This window comes from Pseudophryne corroboree, chromosome 2 (genome assembly GCF_028390025.1).
Source record: "Pseudophryne corroboree isolate aPseCor3 chromosome 2, aPseCor3.hap2, whole genome shotgun sequence".
Taxonomy (NCBI): Eukaryota; Metazoa; Chordata; class Amphibia; order Anura; family Myobatrachidae; genus Pseudophryne; species Pseudophryne corroboree.
In genome coordinates, this window is record NC_086445.1 from 170,478,493 (window position 1) to 170,501,188 (window position 22,696).

The 22,696-nt window shown below is 46.2% G+C and overlaps 1 protein-coding gene across 5 annotated transcripts in view; it reads right to left on the reverse strand.

The window, feature by feature from the left end:
• The window catches only part of FNDC3A (fibronectin type III domain containing 3A), a 591,400-nt gene that overhangs the window by 216,256 nt on the left and 352,448 nt on the right, over nt 1-22,696 (reverse strand). For 2 of the 5 annotated variants that reach the window (XM_063952008.1, XM_063952009.1), the window contains one exon: nt 2,474-2,550. In XM_063952008.1, the coding sequence (XP_063808078.1) occupies nt 2,474-2,550 (77 nt within the window). Of the gene's footprint in view, nt 1-2,473; nt 2,557-4,615; nt 4,701-22,187; nt 22,276-22,696 lie in introns of those variants that run through there. The other 3 variants (XM_063952010.1, XM_063952012.1, XM_063952013.1) reach the window with 3 other exon arrangements.

The window sequence follows — 22,696 nt, forward strand, 5'->3', positions numbered from 1 at the left end:
ATAAAATAGGTGGACAACATTATTAAATTGTAATTTTAAAAATAAGGATTCATAACCAGCCAATAAAGTCTTTGATATGCGGCAATTCCTTCATATATATCTCACTTTTTCTCAATCGTTGCTACACTTACAGCACAAAACGGAGTTAGGTCGGAATATGTATGTATGGGTGTAGTATGGCTGACCGGCGGTCTTCTGACTGCCGGTCAGCTTACCGACGCCGGTATCCCGGCAGCATACCGACGCCGGGATCCCGGCAGGGAGGGGCGAGTGCAGCAAGCCCCTTGCGGGCTCGCTGCGCTCGCCACGCTGCGGGCTCGGTGGCGACCTGCGGTCGCCACGGGTTCTTTTCCCACTCTATGGGTGTCGTGGACACCCACGAGTGGAAATAGTCCCTGTTGGTCGGCATGCCGACCATCGGGATACTGAGCCGGCGGGATGGTGGAGGAGGTCATGTGACTGTCGGTCAGAAGACCGCCAGTCACATGAATACCACCCGTATGTATGTATCTTTTTCTTAAAACAGGTCTGTATATTTATGGCACAGGAGTTTCTGGTTTTCACGGTTGTAAATACAAAGGAGTGTTAAAAATTTGGTAAATCTATACTGTAGAGCTGTAAATTTGAGACGTCTTTATGTAAGTAAATATTAATCCATGGTTCTTGGTGTTACCTGAGGAGCACCCGTAGCAGATACGGTAAAAAGTGACAGGACCATTTTGTAGATTATTAAATTCTACACACTGGAGGTGCAATCCAAAGTTTGATCAGATTGTTCATTTGGGCGTTATCATTCACGCAACGCAAGCCACGCATCGGTAATGATGCCATTATGTCAACCCCCTATTCATCCCCTTAGGTGAGATTTATTAAAATTCTAATTACGTAGTTTTCTAATTCCCAACGGCAGAAAACCTATGTTACATTTCATCTTCCTAACATATCGGGAAGTAAGAGAATTAGTGATGAGTGAGTGAGTGAGGGCTTTCGCATTTTTGTTGTTTGTTAAATTCTAAACACCGGAGGTGCAATCCAAATTTTTATCCAATTGTCCATTTGGGCATTACCTTTCCGGCAACGCAAGCCACGCATTAGTATTGATGTCATTATGTCGACCCCCTTTTCACCACCTTAGGGGAGATTATTTAAAATTCTAATTACGTAGTTTTCCTATTTCCCACCTGCAGAATACCTATGTTACATTTCATCTTCCTAACATATCGGGAAGGAAGAGAATTAGTGATGAGTCAGTAAGTGAGTGAGTGAGGGCTTTCGCATTTATATATTGCCTGAAAGAGTCCTAGGGGAAATGTAATAGTCTGCGACTTGCAGGCATCAGCATGTATCCAGCGAGTCTGCTTAATGTTTTATCGTGGCAATCATCTAAAACGCAAAAACAACATGGTTTTGCCTTTTAAATGATTGCCACTTTAAGAATTGGACAGACTTGTCAGATTCTCACCGATACTTGTAGATCGCAGGCTATTACATTTCCCCCACATGTCTGATTTGCCCTCTTTACAGGCAGCTAGTAGTCTCCAACTCAGAATCTGCTTTCAGTGTCTTGCTCTGGATGTGGGTGCACACTGTAAATGCTAAAAAAAGAAGAAGAAAAAACCAAGCAAACAAAAAAAACAACCTATCACTACAGCCTTGTAAACAAAAGAATTGCTTCCCACTTATTATCAATGTAAAACACTACTTAAGTGATCTATGCATATACAATTGTGTAGCCAGCATTGCCAAAGAATGGTAGAAAAAAAAAAAAATAATGACAGAATTGGAGGAACAGACCATCAAGTTACTCAGATCCATAGCAGAGGCAAGTAAATCTGCATCAGAAGACACAGAAACTGGTCTCGGCACTCCCAAAAAAACTTGGCTGACAATCCCCCATTTAAAGGGACGCTGCCCAGTGCTTTCCCCTCCCGACCCCAACTAAGCAGTACTGCGTGCAACAAAGCAGAACGTGTCCTGCGCTCAGGGTTGTACTGGCCCAATAGGATCCCAACCCCTCCTCTAATATCCGGTTCCAGGCTGTGTACTCACATTATACACCGTTACTCTATTAGAGGTTCAGTTATCTGGCAGAGCAGGAACATAGATGAACATGGCTGCTTTGTTTGTTTCTATAGAAACTAGACCAACATCCACCCTCCGGCCAATCAAATTTAGTGGTTGCGTTAGCCTATTTATATGGTAGTAAGATGTGGTATCCATGTTTTCAGCAAGATGCATCCTCTGTAAAGGTTGGCCAAGTTTCTTAAGCATGGGCCCCTACTGCTGCATTTCCCCGGTGGACCCTTCATACTCCAATCTGACACTGCCCGCACCTGCGCAGTTGTCTCGGTATCGGTCTGCGTGCGACTGTGTAGCTGGCTTCCTGCAGTCATTTGCACTTCAGGTGGGTTTTTTGTTTTAAAACAAAAAGTTTTGAAGATTTTGTAAAACTGGCACAGCCCAAGTTACATACCTGCTGAGCATATCCTGGAGGCACGTAGATTGGGGGAACTGAACCATTTGGGGACATCATAGGGACCTGGGCAGGACCTGCAAAGAGAATTACAGATATGGTTTTACTTACATACAGTGGGCAGATCACATAATATATCTGACAAAGCTCTTGGCCGATTACAGGATGATGTAACCAACATGCATGATGCTGTATATAACTTTGCAGCAATACAATTACAATATATAAACTGTAACACAAGATTCTAAGCTAAGGAGGAGATTTATCAAACCTTGGACAGAAATAAGTGGAAAAGTCGCCCAATAAAACCAATCAGCTTCTGACTATCATTTTACAGGCTGTGCTAGATAAATGACAGAAGCTGACTGGGTGCTGCAAGTAAATTCTACACTTTGGCCCTCATTCCGAGTTGTTCGCACGCTAGCTGCTTTTAGCAGCAGTGCAAACGCTAAGCCGCCGCCCTCTGGGAGTGTATCTTAGCTTAGCAGAAGTGTGAACGAAAGGTTCTCAGTGCTGCTACAAAAAAAATCTGTGCAGTTTCAGAGTAGCTTGAGACCTACTCCTAGCTTGCGATCACTTCAGACTGTTTCGTTACTGTTTTGACGTCACAAACACGTCCTGCGTTCGGCCAGCCACGCCTCCGTTTCCCCAGCCACTCCTGCGTTTTTTCTTACACTCCCCGAAAACGGTCTGTTACCACCCAGAAACACCCACTTCCTGTCAATCACTCTGCGGTCAGCAGTGCGACTGAAAAGCGTCGCAAGACCCTGTGTAAAACTGCAATGGCTTTTGTGAAAGAATGACGCGCGTGCGCACTGCATACCAAACGCATGCGCAGAAGTGCCGATTTTTAGCCTGATCGCTGCGCTGCGAACAATGGCAGCTAGCGATCAACTCTGAATGACCCCCTTTGTCTCTCTCCAACACTTGATAAATCTCCCCCTAAGTGTCCTAACGCAGAATGGCTAGGACAGGCATGTCCAAACTGCGGCCCTCCAGCTGTTGTGAAACTACATATCCCAGCATGCCCTGACACCGTTTTGCTGTCAGAGAATGCTAAAGCTGTGTCACGGCATGCTGGGATGTGTAGTTTCTCAACAGCTGGAGGGCCGCAGTTTGGACATGCCTGGGCTAGAACAATCAGAAACAGAAGGAGGAAAATAAGGTACCAGGCATGATGACTTATTTACAGGAAGAGCAGCAGACAAGTGGAAGAGGCTCCCAGCAGACACTGTGGGCACCACTAGTACTACAAAATAACCTAAGACACCTTGCACATATATAAAGGTACTGAATTTAAAAAAAATAACTAACAACATTAATACTATGAGATAGGGAGACTAAAAATAAATGCAAACAAAATTATATTATCAAATACTGTAGGGAGACTAATCCGATTAACATCTGTTTTCTTATATTACTTGCACAGATTTAATAGGTACATAGATAAAATCCTGGATTGTCTACTAGTAACACATTAATATAAATGCATACAACAAAACGCATTCCCATATGGGCTAAACCGCTATATCAATCTAGAATCAAATGTGGGTTCTACATGACATATTTTCAACAGCAACCTGCTTGAGGATGAAGGCACTAAAAGGGTTACACAGGACCTGTCATAATGATGGCATAACAGCAGCCTTGCAGTGCCCAGGGGTGAGACCTGACATTTAGCTGAATTTGTTAACTCCATACTGCAGACCAGATGAAAACAATGTCATTTTTTTCTATTTAAATGCACATCAGTAAAGGGCTGAGTGATTCAGCATCGGATGAGTGAGTCAGAAGATTCAGTATAAAAATAAGCAGCACTCAGCAGCACATCCTGTACCAATAATGGCTCCTGATCACTGACTAACAGCTGGTGTCTGCTGCATTGTCATAGCACACCGGCAGAATGTGCAATATCTCCTTACCCACAGGTGCAGGTTCCTAGACAATATTAAGCTCACAGTCAAAAATAAATAAATAACAATAATAAAACAATACATAAAAATGACACATAACATACAAGACAGTACTGCATATATTCCTGCTAACATATGGTGCATGTAGATGTGTAGTGTTTTCCTAAATCAATCCCACACACGTGGTGGTTGCATATGTATTTGTCTATACATAGTCTGCAGTCCTTACCACTCATGTCTGTAGCTGTAAACAAGTGTGGCACATAAACAGGTCCAGGATATGCAGGACACACACGTTAGCAAGCAATTCTGGGTAAAGGAAAGCGAGCCTGTATACCACATGACCAGGTCACATGACATTCTGTAATAAGGGTGAGTCGTAGTACTGTGTACACAGGAACACACATGCAAATCAGTGTCTGCATTCATACTATGTAGCCTGCGCACATACTATACTATATATTTATTAAATATGCATACTAATAAAATCTGACTTAACACTATGTTACAGAACACGACACAACTAAACAGTTATAGCAATATAATGTTACATACTAGCATTCTCTGTAATTCCACTGTAATCATTACAGAAAGGATGTATCAATGTGACCAGACTGAATCAAATGAAAACTGCACTAGCTCATACATAATGTTACTAAAGGGCTCCAACAGTTCTTCTCACAGTTACGTCAAAATCCAGAAGGAGGGGGTCAGAGGTGTGACTGAGAGGACTAGTAACAAGCCATAATCAAGATACTGCAGCATCTGATTGGTCCTCCTGCTCACACCTCCTTGCCATTTAAAAGTTGTTTTTTCTTTAGACTGTGAAACTAAAAACAACAAAACGACATACTTAATAAATCCATGGTCCGTCCCGGGATTCGGAATACGTTTCAAAACCGGGTTAGACCCGAGACAGACGCTTTTCCTACCGCAGCACCAATCCAATTTATTCCTGGATCAGTGCCGTTCACACTGCACAACTGGTGCAGTACCGCTGCTTGGAGAAGATGTAATAATCCTTGCGCCGGAATGCGTCTTCCGTGTGCTGTAAACGGGTCCTTCCTGTGTAACTAAAAACCCTACTAGGTACCTAAATCCGAGTGAAGCTATTTCCCCTAATAAAAATCCTGGGTTGTTGAGCCACTGATGCCATTTATTGATGTCACTAACCCTTGATTCAGTATAGCTCTGGTACCAGGACAGCTACTCTCTCTTCGCATTCTAGATCTCCTTCCAATAGAAAGGAGAAGGATTCAGCAGGCTAATACCATCCCTAGAACTGGCTGGCATTAGTACCCGTAGTCAAGCTTTGAAAACTTTCATTTTCGGATGTTGATGAATTTACGTTCCCATATTCCCACAGTTTGCCACATAGGGACAGTGCTATCAGTGATATCTTCTGCTTTGCAGCAATGGTGAAAGTTTGTTACTTAAAATATAGGAATAGTAATGTTTCCGCACGTATAACACCCACTCACATTGATGAATAGGCTTATAAATAAATAAATCTTATTTATTGCCAGTTATTTATGTAGTGCATACATATTCTGCAGCGCTTACCAGGGAATATTTGGCCATTCACATCAGTCCCTGCCCCAGTGGAGCTTACAATCTATATTCCCCACCCACATCCACAGGTTTATTTTTGTCAGAATCCAATTAACCTACCAGTATATTTTTGGATTATGGGAGGAGACCCACACAAGCATGGGCAGAATATATAAACTCCACACAGTTAGGGAATCAAGCTCATGTCCTCAGTGCTGTGAAGCAGTAATGCCAACCATTACCCCAACCATGCTGTCCTTAGTTATAAAAACAGTCTCAATATGGTCAGTTATCACACCCTGGTCCTCAGCAAACTAGAGTGTGATCGAGTCATGATGTCATAAAATTATAACTACAGGTTAAGTCTCCCTTATCCAAAATGCTTGGGACCAGAGGTATTTTGGATATGGGATTTTTCCGTATTTTGGAATAATTGCATACCATAATGAGATATCATGGCGATGGGACCCAAGTCTAAGCACAGAATGCATTTATGTTTCATATACACCTTACACACACACAGCCTGAAGGTCATTTTAGCCAATATTTTTTATAACTTTGTGCATTAAACAAAGTGTGTGTACATTCACACAATTCATTTATGTTTCATATGCACCTTATAGACACAGCCTGAAGGTCATTTAATACAATATTTTTAATAACTTTGTGTATTAAACAAAGTTTGCGTACATTGAGCCATCAAAAAACAAAGGTTTTACTATCTCACTCTCACTCAAAAAAGTCCGTATTTCGGAATATTCCGTATTTCGGAATATTTGGATATGGGATACTCAACCTGTAGTTGTTTTACCATATGATGAGAATGGTCTTATATTAAAGAGCAGCCCTGGCATACAACGCACACCCAACTTAAAAAAAAAAAAAGGTTTTGCCCAGCCAAAGTATATTACCCAGAGCTCCATTATTCACTGTGCACTGTGTCTACTGGCAGCAGTTGTGCCAGAGCTCCTATCCGGGCAACTATGCTGCTATTTTTCCCCACAGAGCTATCTTCGGATCCCTCTCCAGTAGCTTATGCTTACACATGCATGGCTATCATAGTAGGCAAGTCACGTCAGAGACCGGATACACTATCAATTTATTATTTACTCTTCGCCGACACCAGCTCGTATTGGAACCATTGTTCTGGCAAGGAGCATTTAAACATCCTCGAAAATGAATTCCTTATTCCCACATATTGTGGGAATAACTTCAGGGACTCCAACGAGAGACTTAATAAATACAACCCTCAGTCATTCAGCACTTCCTGTAAGATGGCAAAGATTTTGGCTCCCCCTCTGCTTCTAATCAGACACATTGTCCACCAACCACTAATGGGCCCTACACACATACAGATCCACCACCGAGCTGCCCGACGGCGGATACGTCCGACGGGCAACCCGGCGGCGGGGGGAGTGAAGTTTCTTCACTCCCCCCGTCACCCAGCTGCATAGCACTGCACGCTAATATGGACAATCTCGTCCATATTGGCCTGCATGCATAAGCGACGGGGCACCAATGATTAACGAGCGCGGGGCCGCGCATCGTTAGTCGTTGGTGCCCACACACAGAACGATATGAACGAGTTCTCATTCATTTATGAACGAGAACGTTCATATTGTTCTGTTTTATCTGCCAGTGTGTAGGGCCCATAACACTTCTCCTGGGGAAAAAAAATAAACGTTTCTAGGTGCACTCTAACTACTGTAATAGGAACTCTCACATGTATTGTCATGGTGCCCAGAGAACTGTTGCCAGCTGCTTTCTAAGTCTGATTGGCTGACATGGGCAACACCACCACTTGTCTGTTTTGGAAGCTGTAGTAAATCTATCCCCTAGTCCCCAATCTGCAAGGAGAGGTACTGGAGGCTTAACAAGGAGAGGCCACTGATGACTGTGTAGTTATAAGGGCCCTCCTAAAGCAATACGTCATCACTCCTGAGTCCCACAGGTAAACTTCCAGGACTTGCCTAAGCGCCCTAACAGCACCAACGAGCAGTTTAACACAGAGCTGAAGTAGCATTTGTTAAAGTGGAGGCATCTGGTGCTACCCTCTGGGATGCAATGATCAACCTGATTTGCCAAGAGCAGTTCTACTGCAGCTGCACCCCAGAGGTAAAAGGAGTGGGTGCTAGACCAGAAGCAAATCTCCTCAAAGGTGGCGTCCCAGCTAGCCGACAAATATGTGTAAATATGACCACAACAGTAAAAGCGCCTGACCAGCAGCCAACCCCAACTGACTGTACAAACAAGGGTACACCTCTCTTCTGCTCATCGCTGCCTTAAGAAAACATCCTCCAACACAGGTGCTTTTGATTAGCAATGACACTGTCCTGTCCCTGCAAGTAATCAGAGGCTGCCGGAGCCCAGACTGGTCAAGAAGTTCAATGGCTGTGGGAAAATCACACATCTAAGAATGAAATGTCTGGAGCACCCTAGACTCTTGCAACCAAAAAACAAGTGCTAGAGCCCAGATTGCTTCCTTACATAACCCGTGGATGTAAGCACAAGGATGGATTCTCCTCCAGGCTGTACAATGGAGTGTGGTGACAAGCATGTGGACTCTGTGGAGAGAGTCACCTGCATGTGCAAGAGACCACCACAAAATATTTGGTGGCACCTGCAACCGGTCCAAGTGCGGCGCGTGCAGGGAGAAGGCCTAAGAGACTCTGTGGTCTCAATCACCAAAGTAAGCCCTCATATTGATCCTGCTATAATTTTGAAGAATTACACTGCCAAATTCACAGTGGCAGAGAGAGTGGGAGCGAGTGGTACCCATAGCAAGGGTCTACCTGGACTGGGCAACTGGTCAAGAGTTGCAAAATGTTGCAATCATGTATGGTCTCTCAACTGGGAATGATCTTAGGGGTGGATTTGATACTGCCTTGTCCAAAGCCATCTACTGGAACTAAGTTGCCCGACTTCAGTCTACATATCCTCACCAGTACAGCTAAATCCCACAAACATGTACTGACCTTAGACACTGTAGGGCCCTACAAATGAGTTGTCCCTTACTTTGGTTCTTTAATGACACTGCTTGCAGATTGGATTAGGAATGGTCTTCCTAAATCGGCGTACTGGACACCCAGTCATAAGCTGGCATTCCAGGCACTGAAGGAGGCCAATAGTACCAATTCCAATGCTGATGGCGCAAATTCATGACCAGGACAGGTGGTAACACTGCCCCAACTGGGAGAAGTACCGAGGGTTCAGGTGGGCTGGAGCACCCAATGGCCTATTTGAGCAGCATACTGCTAAGGTGGCAGGTAAGGTAACAATTAGAATGGAGTGGTTGGCAATTGTGTGTGTACTGTACCAACTTCTGCCCTGTTTGTGGAGCTGACACTCCAAAGTGGTATGTGGCTGCAACATACTGTGGGGATGGAACTGCCAAACTGTTATGGTGGAGCCTTGGACTTCAAGCTTACTATTCGTACACTGTTTACCAACAAAGAAAGTCCCATGGTAATATGGATGAACTGTCTCAGCTGGAGCCAAAACCACCCAGATAGCTACAATAATCTCCAAATGACCATGGGACAAGGAGCAGAATCGTTGTGTCACGGCCCACGTGGTCAAGATTATGGCCACAGCATTGATGACGTTAATCCCTTGTGCTGCAGTGCAATTTTGATATGAACTATTGTCACTAGGCACCATGTATTGTAAATGTATATTTAATAATGTGTTTTTACTCTTTGTTCAAGCGTGCGCTGCAGCACCAAACTAATTCGGCAACTGTAACGCTAGGTGTGTTAAACCCGGTACACTGTGACTGGGGAATGTAAATGTATTAGCCAAGGGCAAGGCGCATTACTGTAGCTGGAAGCGCTTAGTCCTAGGCTGCAGGATAAGGCTGCTGGGACACAGCACAGGCAAGTTCCAGAGCTGGGACTAGAATATTTAAGATGTGAAGGAATGTGTGTATGTTTTAAAGTATAAACTGATGCTTTAAGTTAATGTGCATCTCTGCATCCAGGACTGTTGGACAGCATTGGCAAAGCCCAGCAGATTGCTGATGAAAATGTTTTAATGTACTCTAACATAATACTTTTAACCCTGTACGCAGTATGTTTAAATGTACAGACTGTGCACTTTTATCACTTGTTTTGTATTTTACTTTATATTTCTTGTGACATGTTACTTATCTTAGCCCTAGAAAAAGGAAAAGGGGGAGAATTTAATTACGGACAAAAGGTGCGAATTGCCGTTGTTGCAGCATTTAAACACCATCAATGGCACCACATCTGCCACCCTTCGCTCGGCCAAATCCCAAATTCACAGAAAACCACTTGCAACCCTATGGGGGTGAAAGAAGTTTTGGTGCGACAGTGGGCTGCTGTAAAGTGGGACTACTGCCGCAATGATTTATCCAGGCGAAATCATCCACACTTAATTTTATTCCCCTTATGTAAACTGATCCAACCTTTCTTAACAGTCATGCACGTCAGGAGGTATGTATTGCGTTTTCTAAGAGGATGTTAAGAAAAGAGACCGTTAGGTGCTAAATCAGACTGTATTTAAGGCAAATTGGTTTTGCTCATAGTTATATCAAAGGAGCAATGCAACTGACCAGTTCATGTGTAAAAATAGGATTTTAATTACCTACCGGTAAATCCTTTTCTCATAGTCTGAGAGGATACTGGGGTTTCACTTAGTACCATGGGGTATAGACGGGTTCACTAGGAGCCATGGGCACTTTAAGAATTTGATAGTGTGTTCTGGCTCTTCCCTCTATGCCCTTCCTACCAGACTCAGTCTAGGAAACTGTGCCCGAGGAGACGGACATATTTTGAGTGAAAGATATAAAGGATAGTGGTGAGATTTCGAACCAGCACACAAAAACCAGAGGAAAGCTATGCTAACTCAACTTTAAACAGGAACAGCAACAGCTGAACCAACAATACTTAACCAAGTAACAGTGCAGGAAGAACGACGCACCAGGCAGGCGCCCAGTATCCTCTACGCACTACGAAAAAATAATTTACCGGTAGGTAATTAAAATCCTATTTTCTCTTACGTCCTAGAGGATACTGGGGTTCCATTTAGTACCATAGAGATGTACCAAAGCTCCCAAACCGGGTGGGAGAGTGCTGAGGTTCCTGCAGAACTGATTGACCAAACTGAAAGTCCTCAGAGGCCAAAGTATCAAACTTGTAGAACTTAGCAAACGTGTTCGAACCAAACCAAGTAGCCGCTCGGCAGAGCTGTAAAGCCGAGACACCCCGGGCAGCCGCCCAGGAAGAACCCACCGGCCTAGTGGAGTGGGCCTGTACCGATTTTGGAACTGGCAAACCTGCCGTGGAATAAGCATGCTGGATAGTGAGCCTGATCCAGAGTGCAATGGACTGCTTTGAAGCAGGACTCCCAATTTTATTGGGATCATAAAGACCAGCGAGTCTGATTTTCTATGATGAGCTGTTTGCTTTACATACACATTCAAAGCCCTCACAACATCCAAAGACTTTGAAGTAGGAGAGGTGTCGGTGACAACCGGAACCACAATAGGTTGGTTGATGTGAAACGCAGACACCACTTTAGAAAGAAATTGCTGACAAGTTCTGAGTTCAGCTCTGTCCTCACGGAAAATTAAATAGGGGCTTTTGGGAGACAAAGCCCCCAGCTACGACACGTCCTGGTTGAAGCCAAGGCCAACAGTGTGACGGTCTTCCACGTAAGATATTTTACATCCACCTCCTGTAACGATTCAAACCAGTCCAATTGGAAGAACTGCAGCACCAAATTAAGATCCCAAGGTGCCGTGGGAGGCACAAAGGGAGGTTGGATGTGCAGAACACCTTTCAAGAACGTCTAGACCTCAGGAAGAGAAGCCAATTGTTTCTGAAAGAAAATGGATAAGGCCAAAATCTTGACTTTTATGAAGCCCAGACGTAGGCCCACATCCACACCTGCCTGCAGGAAAAGCAGGAAACGTCCCAGATGAAAATCTGCCGCAGAAAAAATTCTGATCTCACACGTATTTCTTTCAAATACGGTGGTAATGTTTAGACGTTACCACCTTCCTGGCTTGGATCATAGTGGGATAACCTTGTTAGGGATCCCTCTTCTGGCTAGAATCAGCCATTGAACTTCCATGTCGTCAAACGTAGCCGCGGTAAGTCCTGATAGACGAACGGGCCATGTTGCAGAAGATCCTTGCGAAGAGGTAGAGGCAACGGATCTTCGAGGAGCATCTCCAGAAGATCCTTCTTGGCCAGTCCGGAGCAATTCTTGGGATCAGGGGAAGTGGAGGAAACACGTACACCATCTGATAGACCCATGGAGTCGTCAGAGCGTCTACCGCCACTGCCTGTGGGTCTTTCGACCTGGAACAATACCACTTGAGCTTCTTGTTGAGACGAGAGGCCATCATGTCAATTTGTGGATATCCCCATCAACGTGTCAAGCACCTGAACACTTCCGGGTGAAGGCATCACTCCCCCGGGTGCAGGTCATGTCTGCTGAGGAAGTCTGCTTCCCAGATGTCCATACCCGGAATGAAGACCGCTGACAACGCCACAGCGTTTCTTTCTGCCCAGAGGAGAATTCTTGACACCTCTGACATTGCTGCTCTGCTTTTCATTCCGCCCTGTCGGTTTATGTACGTCACTGCCTTCACATTGTCCGACTGGACCTGAATGGCCCGATCGTGAAGAAGATATGAGGCCTGCAGAAGGGCGTTGAATATGGCCCTGAGTTCCAGAATGTTGATTGGAAAGATGACTTCCTGACTTGACCATCTTCCTTGAAACTGCACCCCCTGGATGACTGCTCCCCAACCTCTGAGGCTTGCGTCCGTGGTTAAGAGAATCTAGTTCTGAATGCCGAACCTCCGACCCTCGACGAGGTGAGAAGTCTGTAGCCACCACAGAAGGTGGATCCTGGCCTTTGATGACAGACGGATCCTCTGGTGGTATATGAAGGTGCGATCCATACCATTTGTCCAACATATCGAGCTGGAAGGGTCTTGCGTGAAACCTTCCATATTGAAGTGCCTCGTAAGATGCCACCATTTTTCCCAGAAGGCGTATGCATAGATGCACCGATATCCGGGTTGGCTTCAGGACATCCTGAACCATCGACTGGATTACCGATGCCTTTTCCAACGGAAGGAACACCTTCTGCGACTCCATATCCAGTATCATTCCCAGGAATGGAAGCCTCCGTGTTGGCTCTAGGTGAGATTTCGGAAGGTTCAGAATCCACCCGTGATCCTGGAGAAAGTTTGGTTGAGAGACCAATGCTGTCCAGCAGCCTCTGCCTGGACGACGCCTTTATCAGAAGATCGTCCAGGTACGGAATTATGTTCACTTCCTGTTTGCGGAGGAGGAATATCATCTCTGCCATCATCTTGGTGAACACCCTCGGTGCCGTGGAGAGACCAAATGGTAGGTCCTGGAACTGGTAGTGACAGTCTTGCAGTGCAAACCGTAGATAAGCCTGATGATGCGGCCAGATCAGAATGTGAAGGTACGCATCATTGATATTCAGAGACACTAGGAATTCCCCTTCCTCCAGACCCGAGATCACCACTCTCTGAGACTCCATCTTGAACTTGAACACTCTTAAGAACGGGTTCAAGGACTTGAGGTTCAGAATCGGCCATACCGAACCATCCGTTTTCGGTACTACAAACAAGTTGGAATAGTACACCTTGTTTTGCAGATGAGGTGGAACTGGAACAATGACGCAAGTCTGTATCAGTTTTTGGATGGCATGCTATAAAGTTACACTTGCCTCTTGTGAAACTGGTAAGCCTGATTTGAAGAATCTGTGAGGTGGGAGCTCTTGGAACTCCAGTCTGTAGACCTGGAAAAATAAGAATTTACTTACCGATAATTCTATTTCTCGGAGTCCGTAGTGGATGCTGGGGTTCCTGAAAGGACCATGGGGAATAGCAGCTCCGCAGGAGACAGGGCACAAAAGTAAAGCTTTTACAGGTCAGGTGGTGTGTACTGGCTCCTCCCCCTATGACCCTCCTCCAGACTCCAGTTAGGTACTGTGCCCGGACGAGCGTACACAATAAGGGAGGATTTTGAATCCCGGGTAAGACTCATACCAGCCACACCAATCACACCGTACAACTTGTGATCTAAACCCAGTTAACAGTATGATAACAGAGGAGCCTCTGAAAGATGGCTTCCTAAACAATAACCCGAATTAGTTAACAATAACTATGTACAAGTATTGCAGATAATCCGCACTTGGGATGGGCGCCCAGCATCCACTACGGACTCCGAGAAATAGAATTATCGGTAAGTAAATTCTTATTTTCTCTATCGTCCTAAGTGGATGCTGGGGTTCCTGAAAGGACCATGGGGATTATACCAAAGCTCCCAAACGGGCGGGAGAGTGCGGATGACTCTGCAGCACCGAATGAGAGAACTCCAGGTCCTCCTTTGCCAGGGTATCAAATTTGTAAAAATTTACAAACGTGTTCTCCCCTGACCACGTAGCTGCTCGGCAGAGTTGTAATGCCGAGACCCCTCGGGCAGCCGCCCAAGATGAGCCCACCTTCCTTGCGGAATGGGCCTTAACAGATTTAGGCTGTGGCAGGCCTGCCACAGAATGTACAAGTTGAATTTTGTTACAAAACCAACGAGCAATCGACTGCTTAGAAGCAGGTGCACCCAACTTGTTGGGTGCATACAGTATAAACAGCGAGTCAGATTTTCTGACTCCAGCCGTCCTTTAAATGTATATTTTTAAGGCTCTGACAACGTCCAACAACTTGGAGTCCTTCAAGTCGTCTGTAGCCGCAGGCACTACAATAGGCTGGTTCAGGTGAAACGCTGATACCACCGTAGGGAGAAAATGCGGACGCGTCCGCAGCTCTGCCCTATGTCGAATGGAAAATTAAATAAGGGCTTTTATAAGACAAAGCCGCCAGTTCAGATACTCTCCCGGCCGAAGCCAGGGCCAGTAACATAGTCACTTTCCATGGGAGATATTTCAAATCCACATTCTTTAGTGGTTCAAACCAATTGGATTTGAGGAAATCTAAAACTACATTTAGATCCCACGGTGCCACCTTAGGCACCACAGGAGGCTGTATATGCAGTACTCCTTTGATAAAAATCTGGACCTCAGGGACTGAGGCCAATTCTTTGTGGAAGAATATTGATAGGGCCGAAATTTGAACCTTAATAGATCCCAATTTGAGACCCATAGACAATCCTGATTGCAGGAAATGTAGGAAAACGACCCAGTTGAAATTCCTCCATCGGAGCACTCCGCTGCTCGCACCACGCAACATATTTTCGCCAAATACGGCGATAATGCTTCGCGGTGACTTCCTTCCTTGCCTTTATCAAGGTAGGAATGACTTCTTCTGGAATGCCTTTTCCTTTTAGGATCTGGCATTCAACGCCATGCCGTCAAACGCAGCCGCGGTAAGTCTTGAAAAAGACAAGGACCCTGCTGAAGCAGGTCCCTTCTCAGAAGTAGAGGCCACGGATCGTCCGTGACCATCTCTTGAAGTTCCGGGTACCAAGTCCTTCTTGGCCAATCCGGAGCCACTAGTCTTACTCCTCTTTGCCGTATAATCCTCAATACCTTTGGTATGAGAGGCAGAGGAGGAAACACATATACCGACTGGTACACCCAAGGTGTTACCAGCGCGTCCACAGCTATTGCCTGCGGATCTCTTGACCTGGCGCAATACCTGTCCAGTGTTTTGTTGAGGCGAGACGCCATCATGTCCACCATTGGTTTTACCCAACGGTTTAATAGCATGTGGAAAACTTCTGGATGAAGTCCCCACTCTCCCGGGTGAAGGTCGTGTCTGCTGAGGAAGTCTGCTTCCCAGTTGTCCACGCCCGGGATGAATACTGCTGACAGTGCTATCACGTGATTCTCCGCCCAGCGAAGGATCCTGGCAGCTTCTGCCATTGCCCTCCTGCTTCTTGTGCCGCCCTGTCTGTTTACATGGGCGACTGCCGTGATGTTGTCCGACTGGATCAACACCGGTCTTCCTTGAAGCAGAGGTTCCGCCTGGCTTAGAGCATTGTAGATTGCTCTTAGTTCCAGAATGCTTATGTGAAGAGACTTTTTCAGGCTCGACCACACTCCCTGGAAATTTCTTCCCTGTGTGACTGCTCCCCAGCCTCTCAGGCTGGCATCCGTGGTCACCAGGATCCAATCCTGTATGCCGAATCTGCGGCCCTCCAATAGATGAGCCTCCTGCAACCACCACAGAAGGGATACCCTTGTCCTCGGCGACAGGTTTATCCGCAGGTGCATCTGAAGATGCGACCCTGACCATTTGTCCAACAGATCCCTTTGCATGGAATCTGCCGAAAGGGATTGCTTCGTAAGAAGCTACCATTTTTTCCCAGGACTCTTGTGCATTGATGTACAGACACCTTTCCTGGTTTTAGGAGGTTCCTGACCAGGTCAGATAACTCCTTGGCTTTTTCTTCGGGAAGAAAAACCTTTTTCTGAACTGTGTCCAGAATCATCCCCAGGAACAGCAGACGAGTTGTCGGCATTAATTGGGATTTTGGAATATTCAGAATCCATCCGTGCTGCTTTAGCACCTCTTGAGATAGTGCTAAACCCATCTCTAGCTGTTCTCTGGACCTTGCCCTTATTAGGAGATCGTCCAAGTATGGGATAATTAATACGCCTTTTCTTCGAAGAAGAAATATTATCTCGGCCATTACCTTTGTAAAGACCCGAGGTGCCGTGGACAAACCAAACGGCAGCGTCTGAAACTGATAGTGACAGTTTTGTACAACGAACCTGAGGTACCCCTGGTGTGAGGGGTAATTGGAACGTGGAGATACGCATCCTTGATGTCCAAGGATACCATAAAGTCCCCTTCTTCCAGGTTCGCTATCACTGCTCTGAGTGACTCCATCTTGAACTTGAACTTCTTTATGTATAGGTTCAAGGACTTCAGATTTAGAATAGGCCTTACCGAGCCATCCGGCTTCGGTACCACAAATAGAGTGGAATAATACCCCTTCCCTTGTTGTAGAAGAGGTACCTTGACTATCACCTGCTGAGAATACAGCTTGTGAATGGCTTCCAAAACCGTCTCCCTTTCTGAGGGGGACGTTGGTAAAGCAGACTTCAGGAAACGGCGAGGTGGCTCTGTCTCTAATTTCAACCTGTACCCCTGAGATATTATCTGCAGGATCCAGGGATTTACCTGCGAGTGAGCCCACTGCGCGCTGTAATTTTTGAGACGACCGCCTACCGCCCCCGAGTCCGCTTGCGAAGCCCCAGCGTCATGCTGAGGCTTTTGTAGAAGCCGGGGAGGGCTTCTGTTCCTGGGAAGGAGCTGCCTGTTGCTGTCTCTTCCCTCGTCCTCTGCCTCGTGGCAGATATGAATAGCCCTTTGCTCTCTTATTTTTAAAGGAACGAAAGGGCTGCGGTTGAAAGGTCGGTGCCTTTTTCTGTTGGGGAGTGACTTGAGGTAGAAAGGTGGATTTCCCGGCCGTAGCCGTGGCCACCAAATCCGATAGACCGACCTCAAATAACTCCTCTACGCATCGCCTGTCCACTGTCGTGTCCATAAAGCTCTTCTGGCCGAAATGGACATAGCACTTACCCGTGATGCCAGTGTGCAGATATCTCTCTGTGCATCACGCATATAAAGAAATGCATCCTTTATTTGTTCTAACGACAGTAAAATATTGTCCCTGTCCAGGGTATCAATATTTTCGATCAGGGACTCTGACCAAACTACCCCAGCACTGCACATCCAGGCAGTCGCAATAGCTGGTCGTAGTATAACACCTGCATGTGTGTATATACCTTTTTGGATATTTTCCATCCTCCTATCTGATGGATCTTTAAGTGCGGCCGTCTCAGGAGAGGGTAACGCCACTTGTTTTGATAAGCGTGTTAGCGCTTTGTCCACCCTAGGAGGTGTTTCCCAGCGCTCCCTAACCTCTGGCGGGAAAGGGTATAAAGCCAATAACTTCTTTGAAATTAGCAGTTTTTTATCGGGGCACCCCACGCTTCATCACACACGTCATTTAATTCTTCTGATTCGGTAAAAACTACTGGTAGTTTTTTCACACCCCACATAATACCCTGTTTAGTGGTACCTGTAGTATCAGCTAAATGTAACATCTCCTTTATTGCCAAAATCATATAACGTGTGGCCCTACTGGAAAATACGGTTGATTCGTCACCTTCACCACCGGAATCAGTGCCTGTGTCTGGGTCTGTGTCGACCGACTGAGGCAAGGGACGTTTTACAGCCCCTGACGGTGTTTGAGGCGCCTGGACAGACACTAATTGAGTGTCCGGCCGCCTCATGTCGGCAAACGACTGCTTAAGCGAGTTGACGCTATCCCGTAATTCCACAAATAAAGGCATCCATTCTGGTGTCGACCCCCTAGGAGGTGACATCCTCATATTTTGCCAGCAGGAATCACTGTAAAATAAAAAACCTAAGCTAAACTCTCTAAGCAGCTCTTTATGAGAGCCACCTAGAATTGCACCCTTCTCGGCCGGGCACAAAAATCTAACTGGAGTCTGGAGGAGGGTCATAGGGGGAGGAGCCAGTACACACCACCTGACCTGTAAAAGCTTTACTTTTGTGCCCTGTCTCCTGCGGAGCCGCTATTCCCCATGGTCCTTTCAGGAACCCCAGCATCCACTTAGGACGATAGAGAAATAAGATATATGACCCAGGGATCCAGGCATGAACCTGACCAGATGTGACTGAAGAATTTTAGTCGGGCTCCCACCTGACCGCCTTCCAGGCATAGCAGTCCACAGTCATGCTGACAGCTTTGAGGAAGCAGAGCCTGCGCTCTGTTCCTGAGCACCTGCAGGTGCTGGTTTGCGTGGTTTACCTTTTGCGCCTCTGGAGACTGTAGAAGCACCTCTGGATATGCCCTTAAACTTGGCCATCCGAAAGGACTGTAAATTTGAAACTGAATAAGCTTTCCTGGCTGGGGGAGCTGCGGAAGGAAGATACATAGACTTAACAGCAGTAGCTTTGGATATCCATTTGTCTAGTTCATCTCCAAACAAGCCTCTCCTGTGAATGGTAGGCCTTCCACGCCTTTCCTGTAGTCCACATCAGTAGTTCAAAAGCCCCTGCGTGCTGACACTGCCACAGAGGTTGTGCGTGCATTACGCAAGCCTCTCTCTTTTATGACTTCCACCATAAAGTTTGCAGAGTTCTGTATATGCTGCAGAAGTAAAACAACATCCCCCCTAGACAAGGAATCTAACCCCTCAATTAGGTTACCTGACCATTTAGCAATGGCTTTTGTGATCCACGGACATGCAATAGTGGGTCTTTGGGCCACCCCAGCAGCTGTGTACAATGATTTGAGTGTAGTTTCAATTTTACGATCAGCCGTGTCTTTTAGAGAGGCTGCACCAGGGACAGGCAATACAATTTTTCGTGCCAGAATAGAGAATGATGCGTCCACTATCGGTGGATTTTCCCAATTTTTTTGTATCCTCCAGAGGAAAAGGAAAAGATGAGAGCAACTTTTTAGGGATTTGAAATTTCTTATCAGGATTAACTCACGGTTCTTCAAACAGGGTATTCAATTCCTTTGACACAGGAAAAGTGACTGAGGACTTCTTTTTTACATTAAAATAAGATTCCTCTGACACCTTATCAGGAATTTGCAGAACATCTCTGATAGCCTCTATAAGAGCCTCTATTCCCTGTGACAGAGAAGCATCCCCCCCTCCAAATCCACATCACCCTCCTCCATGTCTGACACGTCAGCGTCAGAGTCAGACTGCAGGATATGGGCCAGGGATCATTTTTGCGGACAAATGGGGGGGGGGGGGGGGGGGCGATTGAGACGCTGGTTTGGGGACTGAGTCTCTATTCATAAACTCATCCACAGTCTGTCTTAAGTATTGCGTCTCTTTCTCATTTCAGGATAATATCGTAGAAATATTGGAGATCATTCCTTTAATGGAATTAACCCACTCCAGTTTAGCCCCGCTATTCTCGGAAGGTGCACTGCCCTGAGTACCGAGTAGTGAGCCCCCTGGTGAAGAGGAACACTCCGCTGTACATGAAACACACTCTTTGCCTGATATAATTTAAATGTGACAGCACACACACACACACACACACACACAGGAAAAGGGTAAGCACAATTAACCCACAAAGAGCCCTTCAGGGAGACAAAGAGTTATTTGGAGCCAGCCCCCACCGCGCCCTTATCGCTAATGCCAAGCTTAGCCAGGTCGCAGACTAAGTACCCTGATAGGGGACTTAGTACACTAATAATCGCTCCACCCCTGCTATGACCCCCTGGTACCGCTGAGGTAAACTGGAGTCACTCCGGAGGAGCTGCGCGTCCCTGTCAGTCAGCATCTGTGTCCACTGCAGAGGGAAAATGGCGCTGGTGAGCTGCTGGATCCTCTTGTGGTGAAGGCCCCGCCCCTTCAATGGCGCGTGGTCTTCCCGCTTTTTATACTGGCTGAGGTAATCTGGTGCTTAAAATGGAACGAAAACAGTTTTAAGGCTGTTTTTGCCAGTGTGGGTACTGTGTACAGTGTACTGAGACGCAGCTGTCTACTGTGTCAGGAGACGCATTCCGCCCCGTTAGAAGCCGTGCGTCTCCATACCCTCATACCAGCATAATGGCCTGCGCCACGCTAACCGGGACGCCGGCTTAGTACTCACCGCTCTTCATTCTTCTGGCTCTGTTAGGGGTGGCGGCATGCTGCGGGAATGTATGCTCGCCGTAGTGGGGCTTGCAAATAGTTCCTTCAGGAGCTCAGTGTCCTGTCAGTGGGAAACGGGAGCATTAATCCTTCAAGAGGTTGGGCCGTTCCTCCACCCTAAGTCCTACGAAGCAGGCAGGCTGGTGCCATCCAGCCCTGCCTGAAAATAACAAGCATATAAAATAAATGCAGAAAACTCTTCAGGAGCTTCCACAAGCGTGACCGGCTCCTCCGGGCACATTTTCTAAACTGAGTCTGGTAGGAGGGGCATAGAGGGAGCAGCCAGCCCACACTATCAAATTCTTAAAGTGCCCATGACTCCTAGTGGACCCGTCTACACCCCATGGTACTAAATGGAACCCAAGTATCCTCTAGGATGTAAGAGAAATAAAGTGTATGGATCTGGTAAGAAATACCGGCAGACGGGGATGATCAGTATAGTGACAGCAGCATCAAGTCTGCTCGTCACGCTTCAGGCACAAGTTCTATTGGACGGGCGTCAGGATTTCGGACGCCGGTATAATGTCGGCTGTCAGGATTCCAGCGTCAGTATCCTGAATGGCGCCATTTCAACTGCATCCGACCCGTATTTATATTTTGAGATAGTGTATCCTGTGAACACCAGGAATGGTTGTACTTTGGTGACATCTGAATGCTGTGATTGTACCAAGCACCTTTAAAATTTTGTTTTTAGACACCTGCATCTTCTTGTATTCTATGGCTACCGGAGTAAACGCCAAACACTACTCTGGTCTCTGGCTGTTCTAGATTGACCCGGGTCGCTAAGCCATAACCCTTTGCCAGCTAGTGATGGTCCAGTGGGAATTAGCCAACCACTTTTCAATCAGTGTCAAAAATCTGTGATGTCCTGGCGGACAGAGGTCATTCAGTCACACACAAACACAACACAGACACTTGCACTCTATGATTAATATAGAGAGTGAGTTCGAGTCAGCACACAGTGCTGCGGAACACACTCGGATGTAATAACAGAATGCTTCATTATAGTTTTAGAATTATTGGTGGTTATAAATTTCCAATCATGGAATATAAACTAGTCAGTATGGATAAAGTTCCTGTGCCAGTCTTCAGACAGTATATTTATGTCTGCAGCCCTATGGGCCTTCATACGAAAATCTGGGATGAAATCGGGGCAACCTGATAAGCCACTGCTGGCATTACCATGCAGCTGCAACACTACTACGCCGCCAACTGAATCAACCCCCTTAGGGTCAATTCAACTAGGGGTGAATTGTACACTGTGCCCGCAATGTGATGCCATGGGGCTGTAACGCCAGCAACCACACCCTAAATAGCGCCACTTTTGCCCTTAAACTGTGCAAGTTATTTGCCAGCCTCAAAGGGGTGAGGATTAAATTATGTGATTTAAGGCTTACTATCAGTGCTACATTTTATGTGTGCACTACATCAGCCAGCATCATACCTAAATGTTTTGCCCCATTACAGTGGATATAAAGGCAATTTTAGTTCTCTGCTTGATCCATGGGGTTACAGCTGTGGAAATACACCTGGTGGGAGGATTGACTCAGCACCATAATGTACTGAGGATCCCAGGGACTGACCTTGTTTGATGCTCATTCTAGTAAAACGTGAATCATCCCATTTTATTCACTTTCCAAACCATTTAGAAATAAAGATAAAGCCCTGTTTACTATACACCCATTCATCCTGCGCGAGAAGCGTTCTCCTCTCACCCGGCCGCTATATTTAGTCAGCGCAGACCGTGTTCCCTGCGGATGTGCGGGTCGTGAATAGCTCTATACTTAGCATCAGGCTCCTGTGTAAACAGCAATGAGTCATCTGCTGTACGTCGGCCCTATAGGGAGACAGCATCGGAGGAGCACCCGCCCACAGTGACAGCACCGCTGACGCAGACAGCCCGCCCGGCCGCCACTGCACACATATCGCTGCTGACGCAGACACACGGCACATCAGCGCTTGCAGAGTGCAGACAGAACGCAGTGGATGAATGCAATTACAGTGCTACTCCCCATACTCACAGATGTATAACACAAGTCATTCTCACTAGCCCAGGGGAAGGTGGCTTTATTACTAGGTCATATATTCCTCA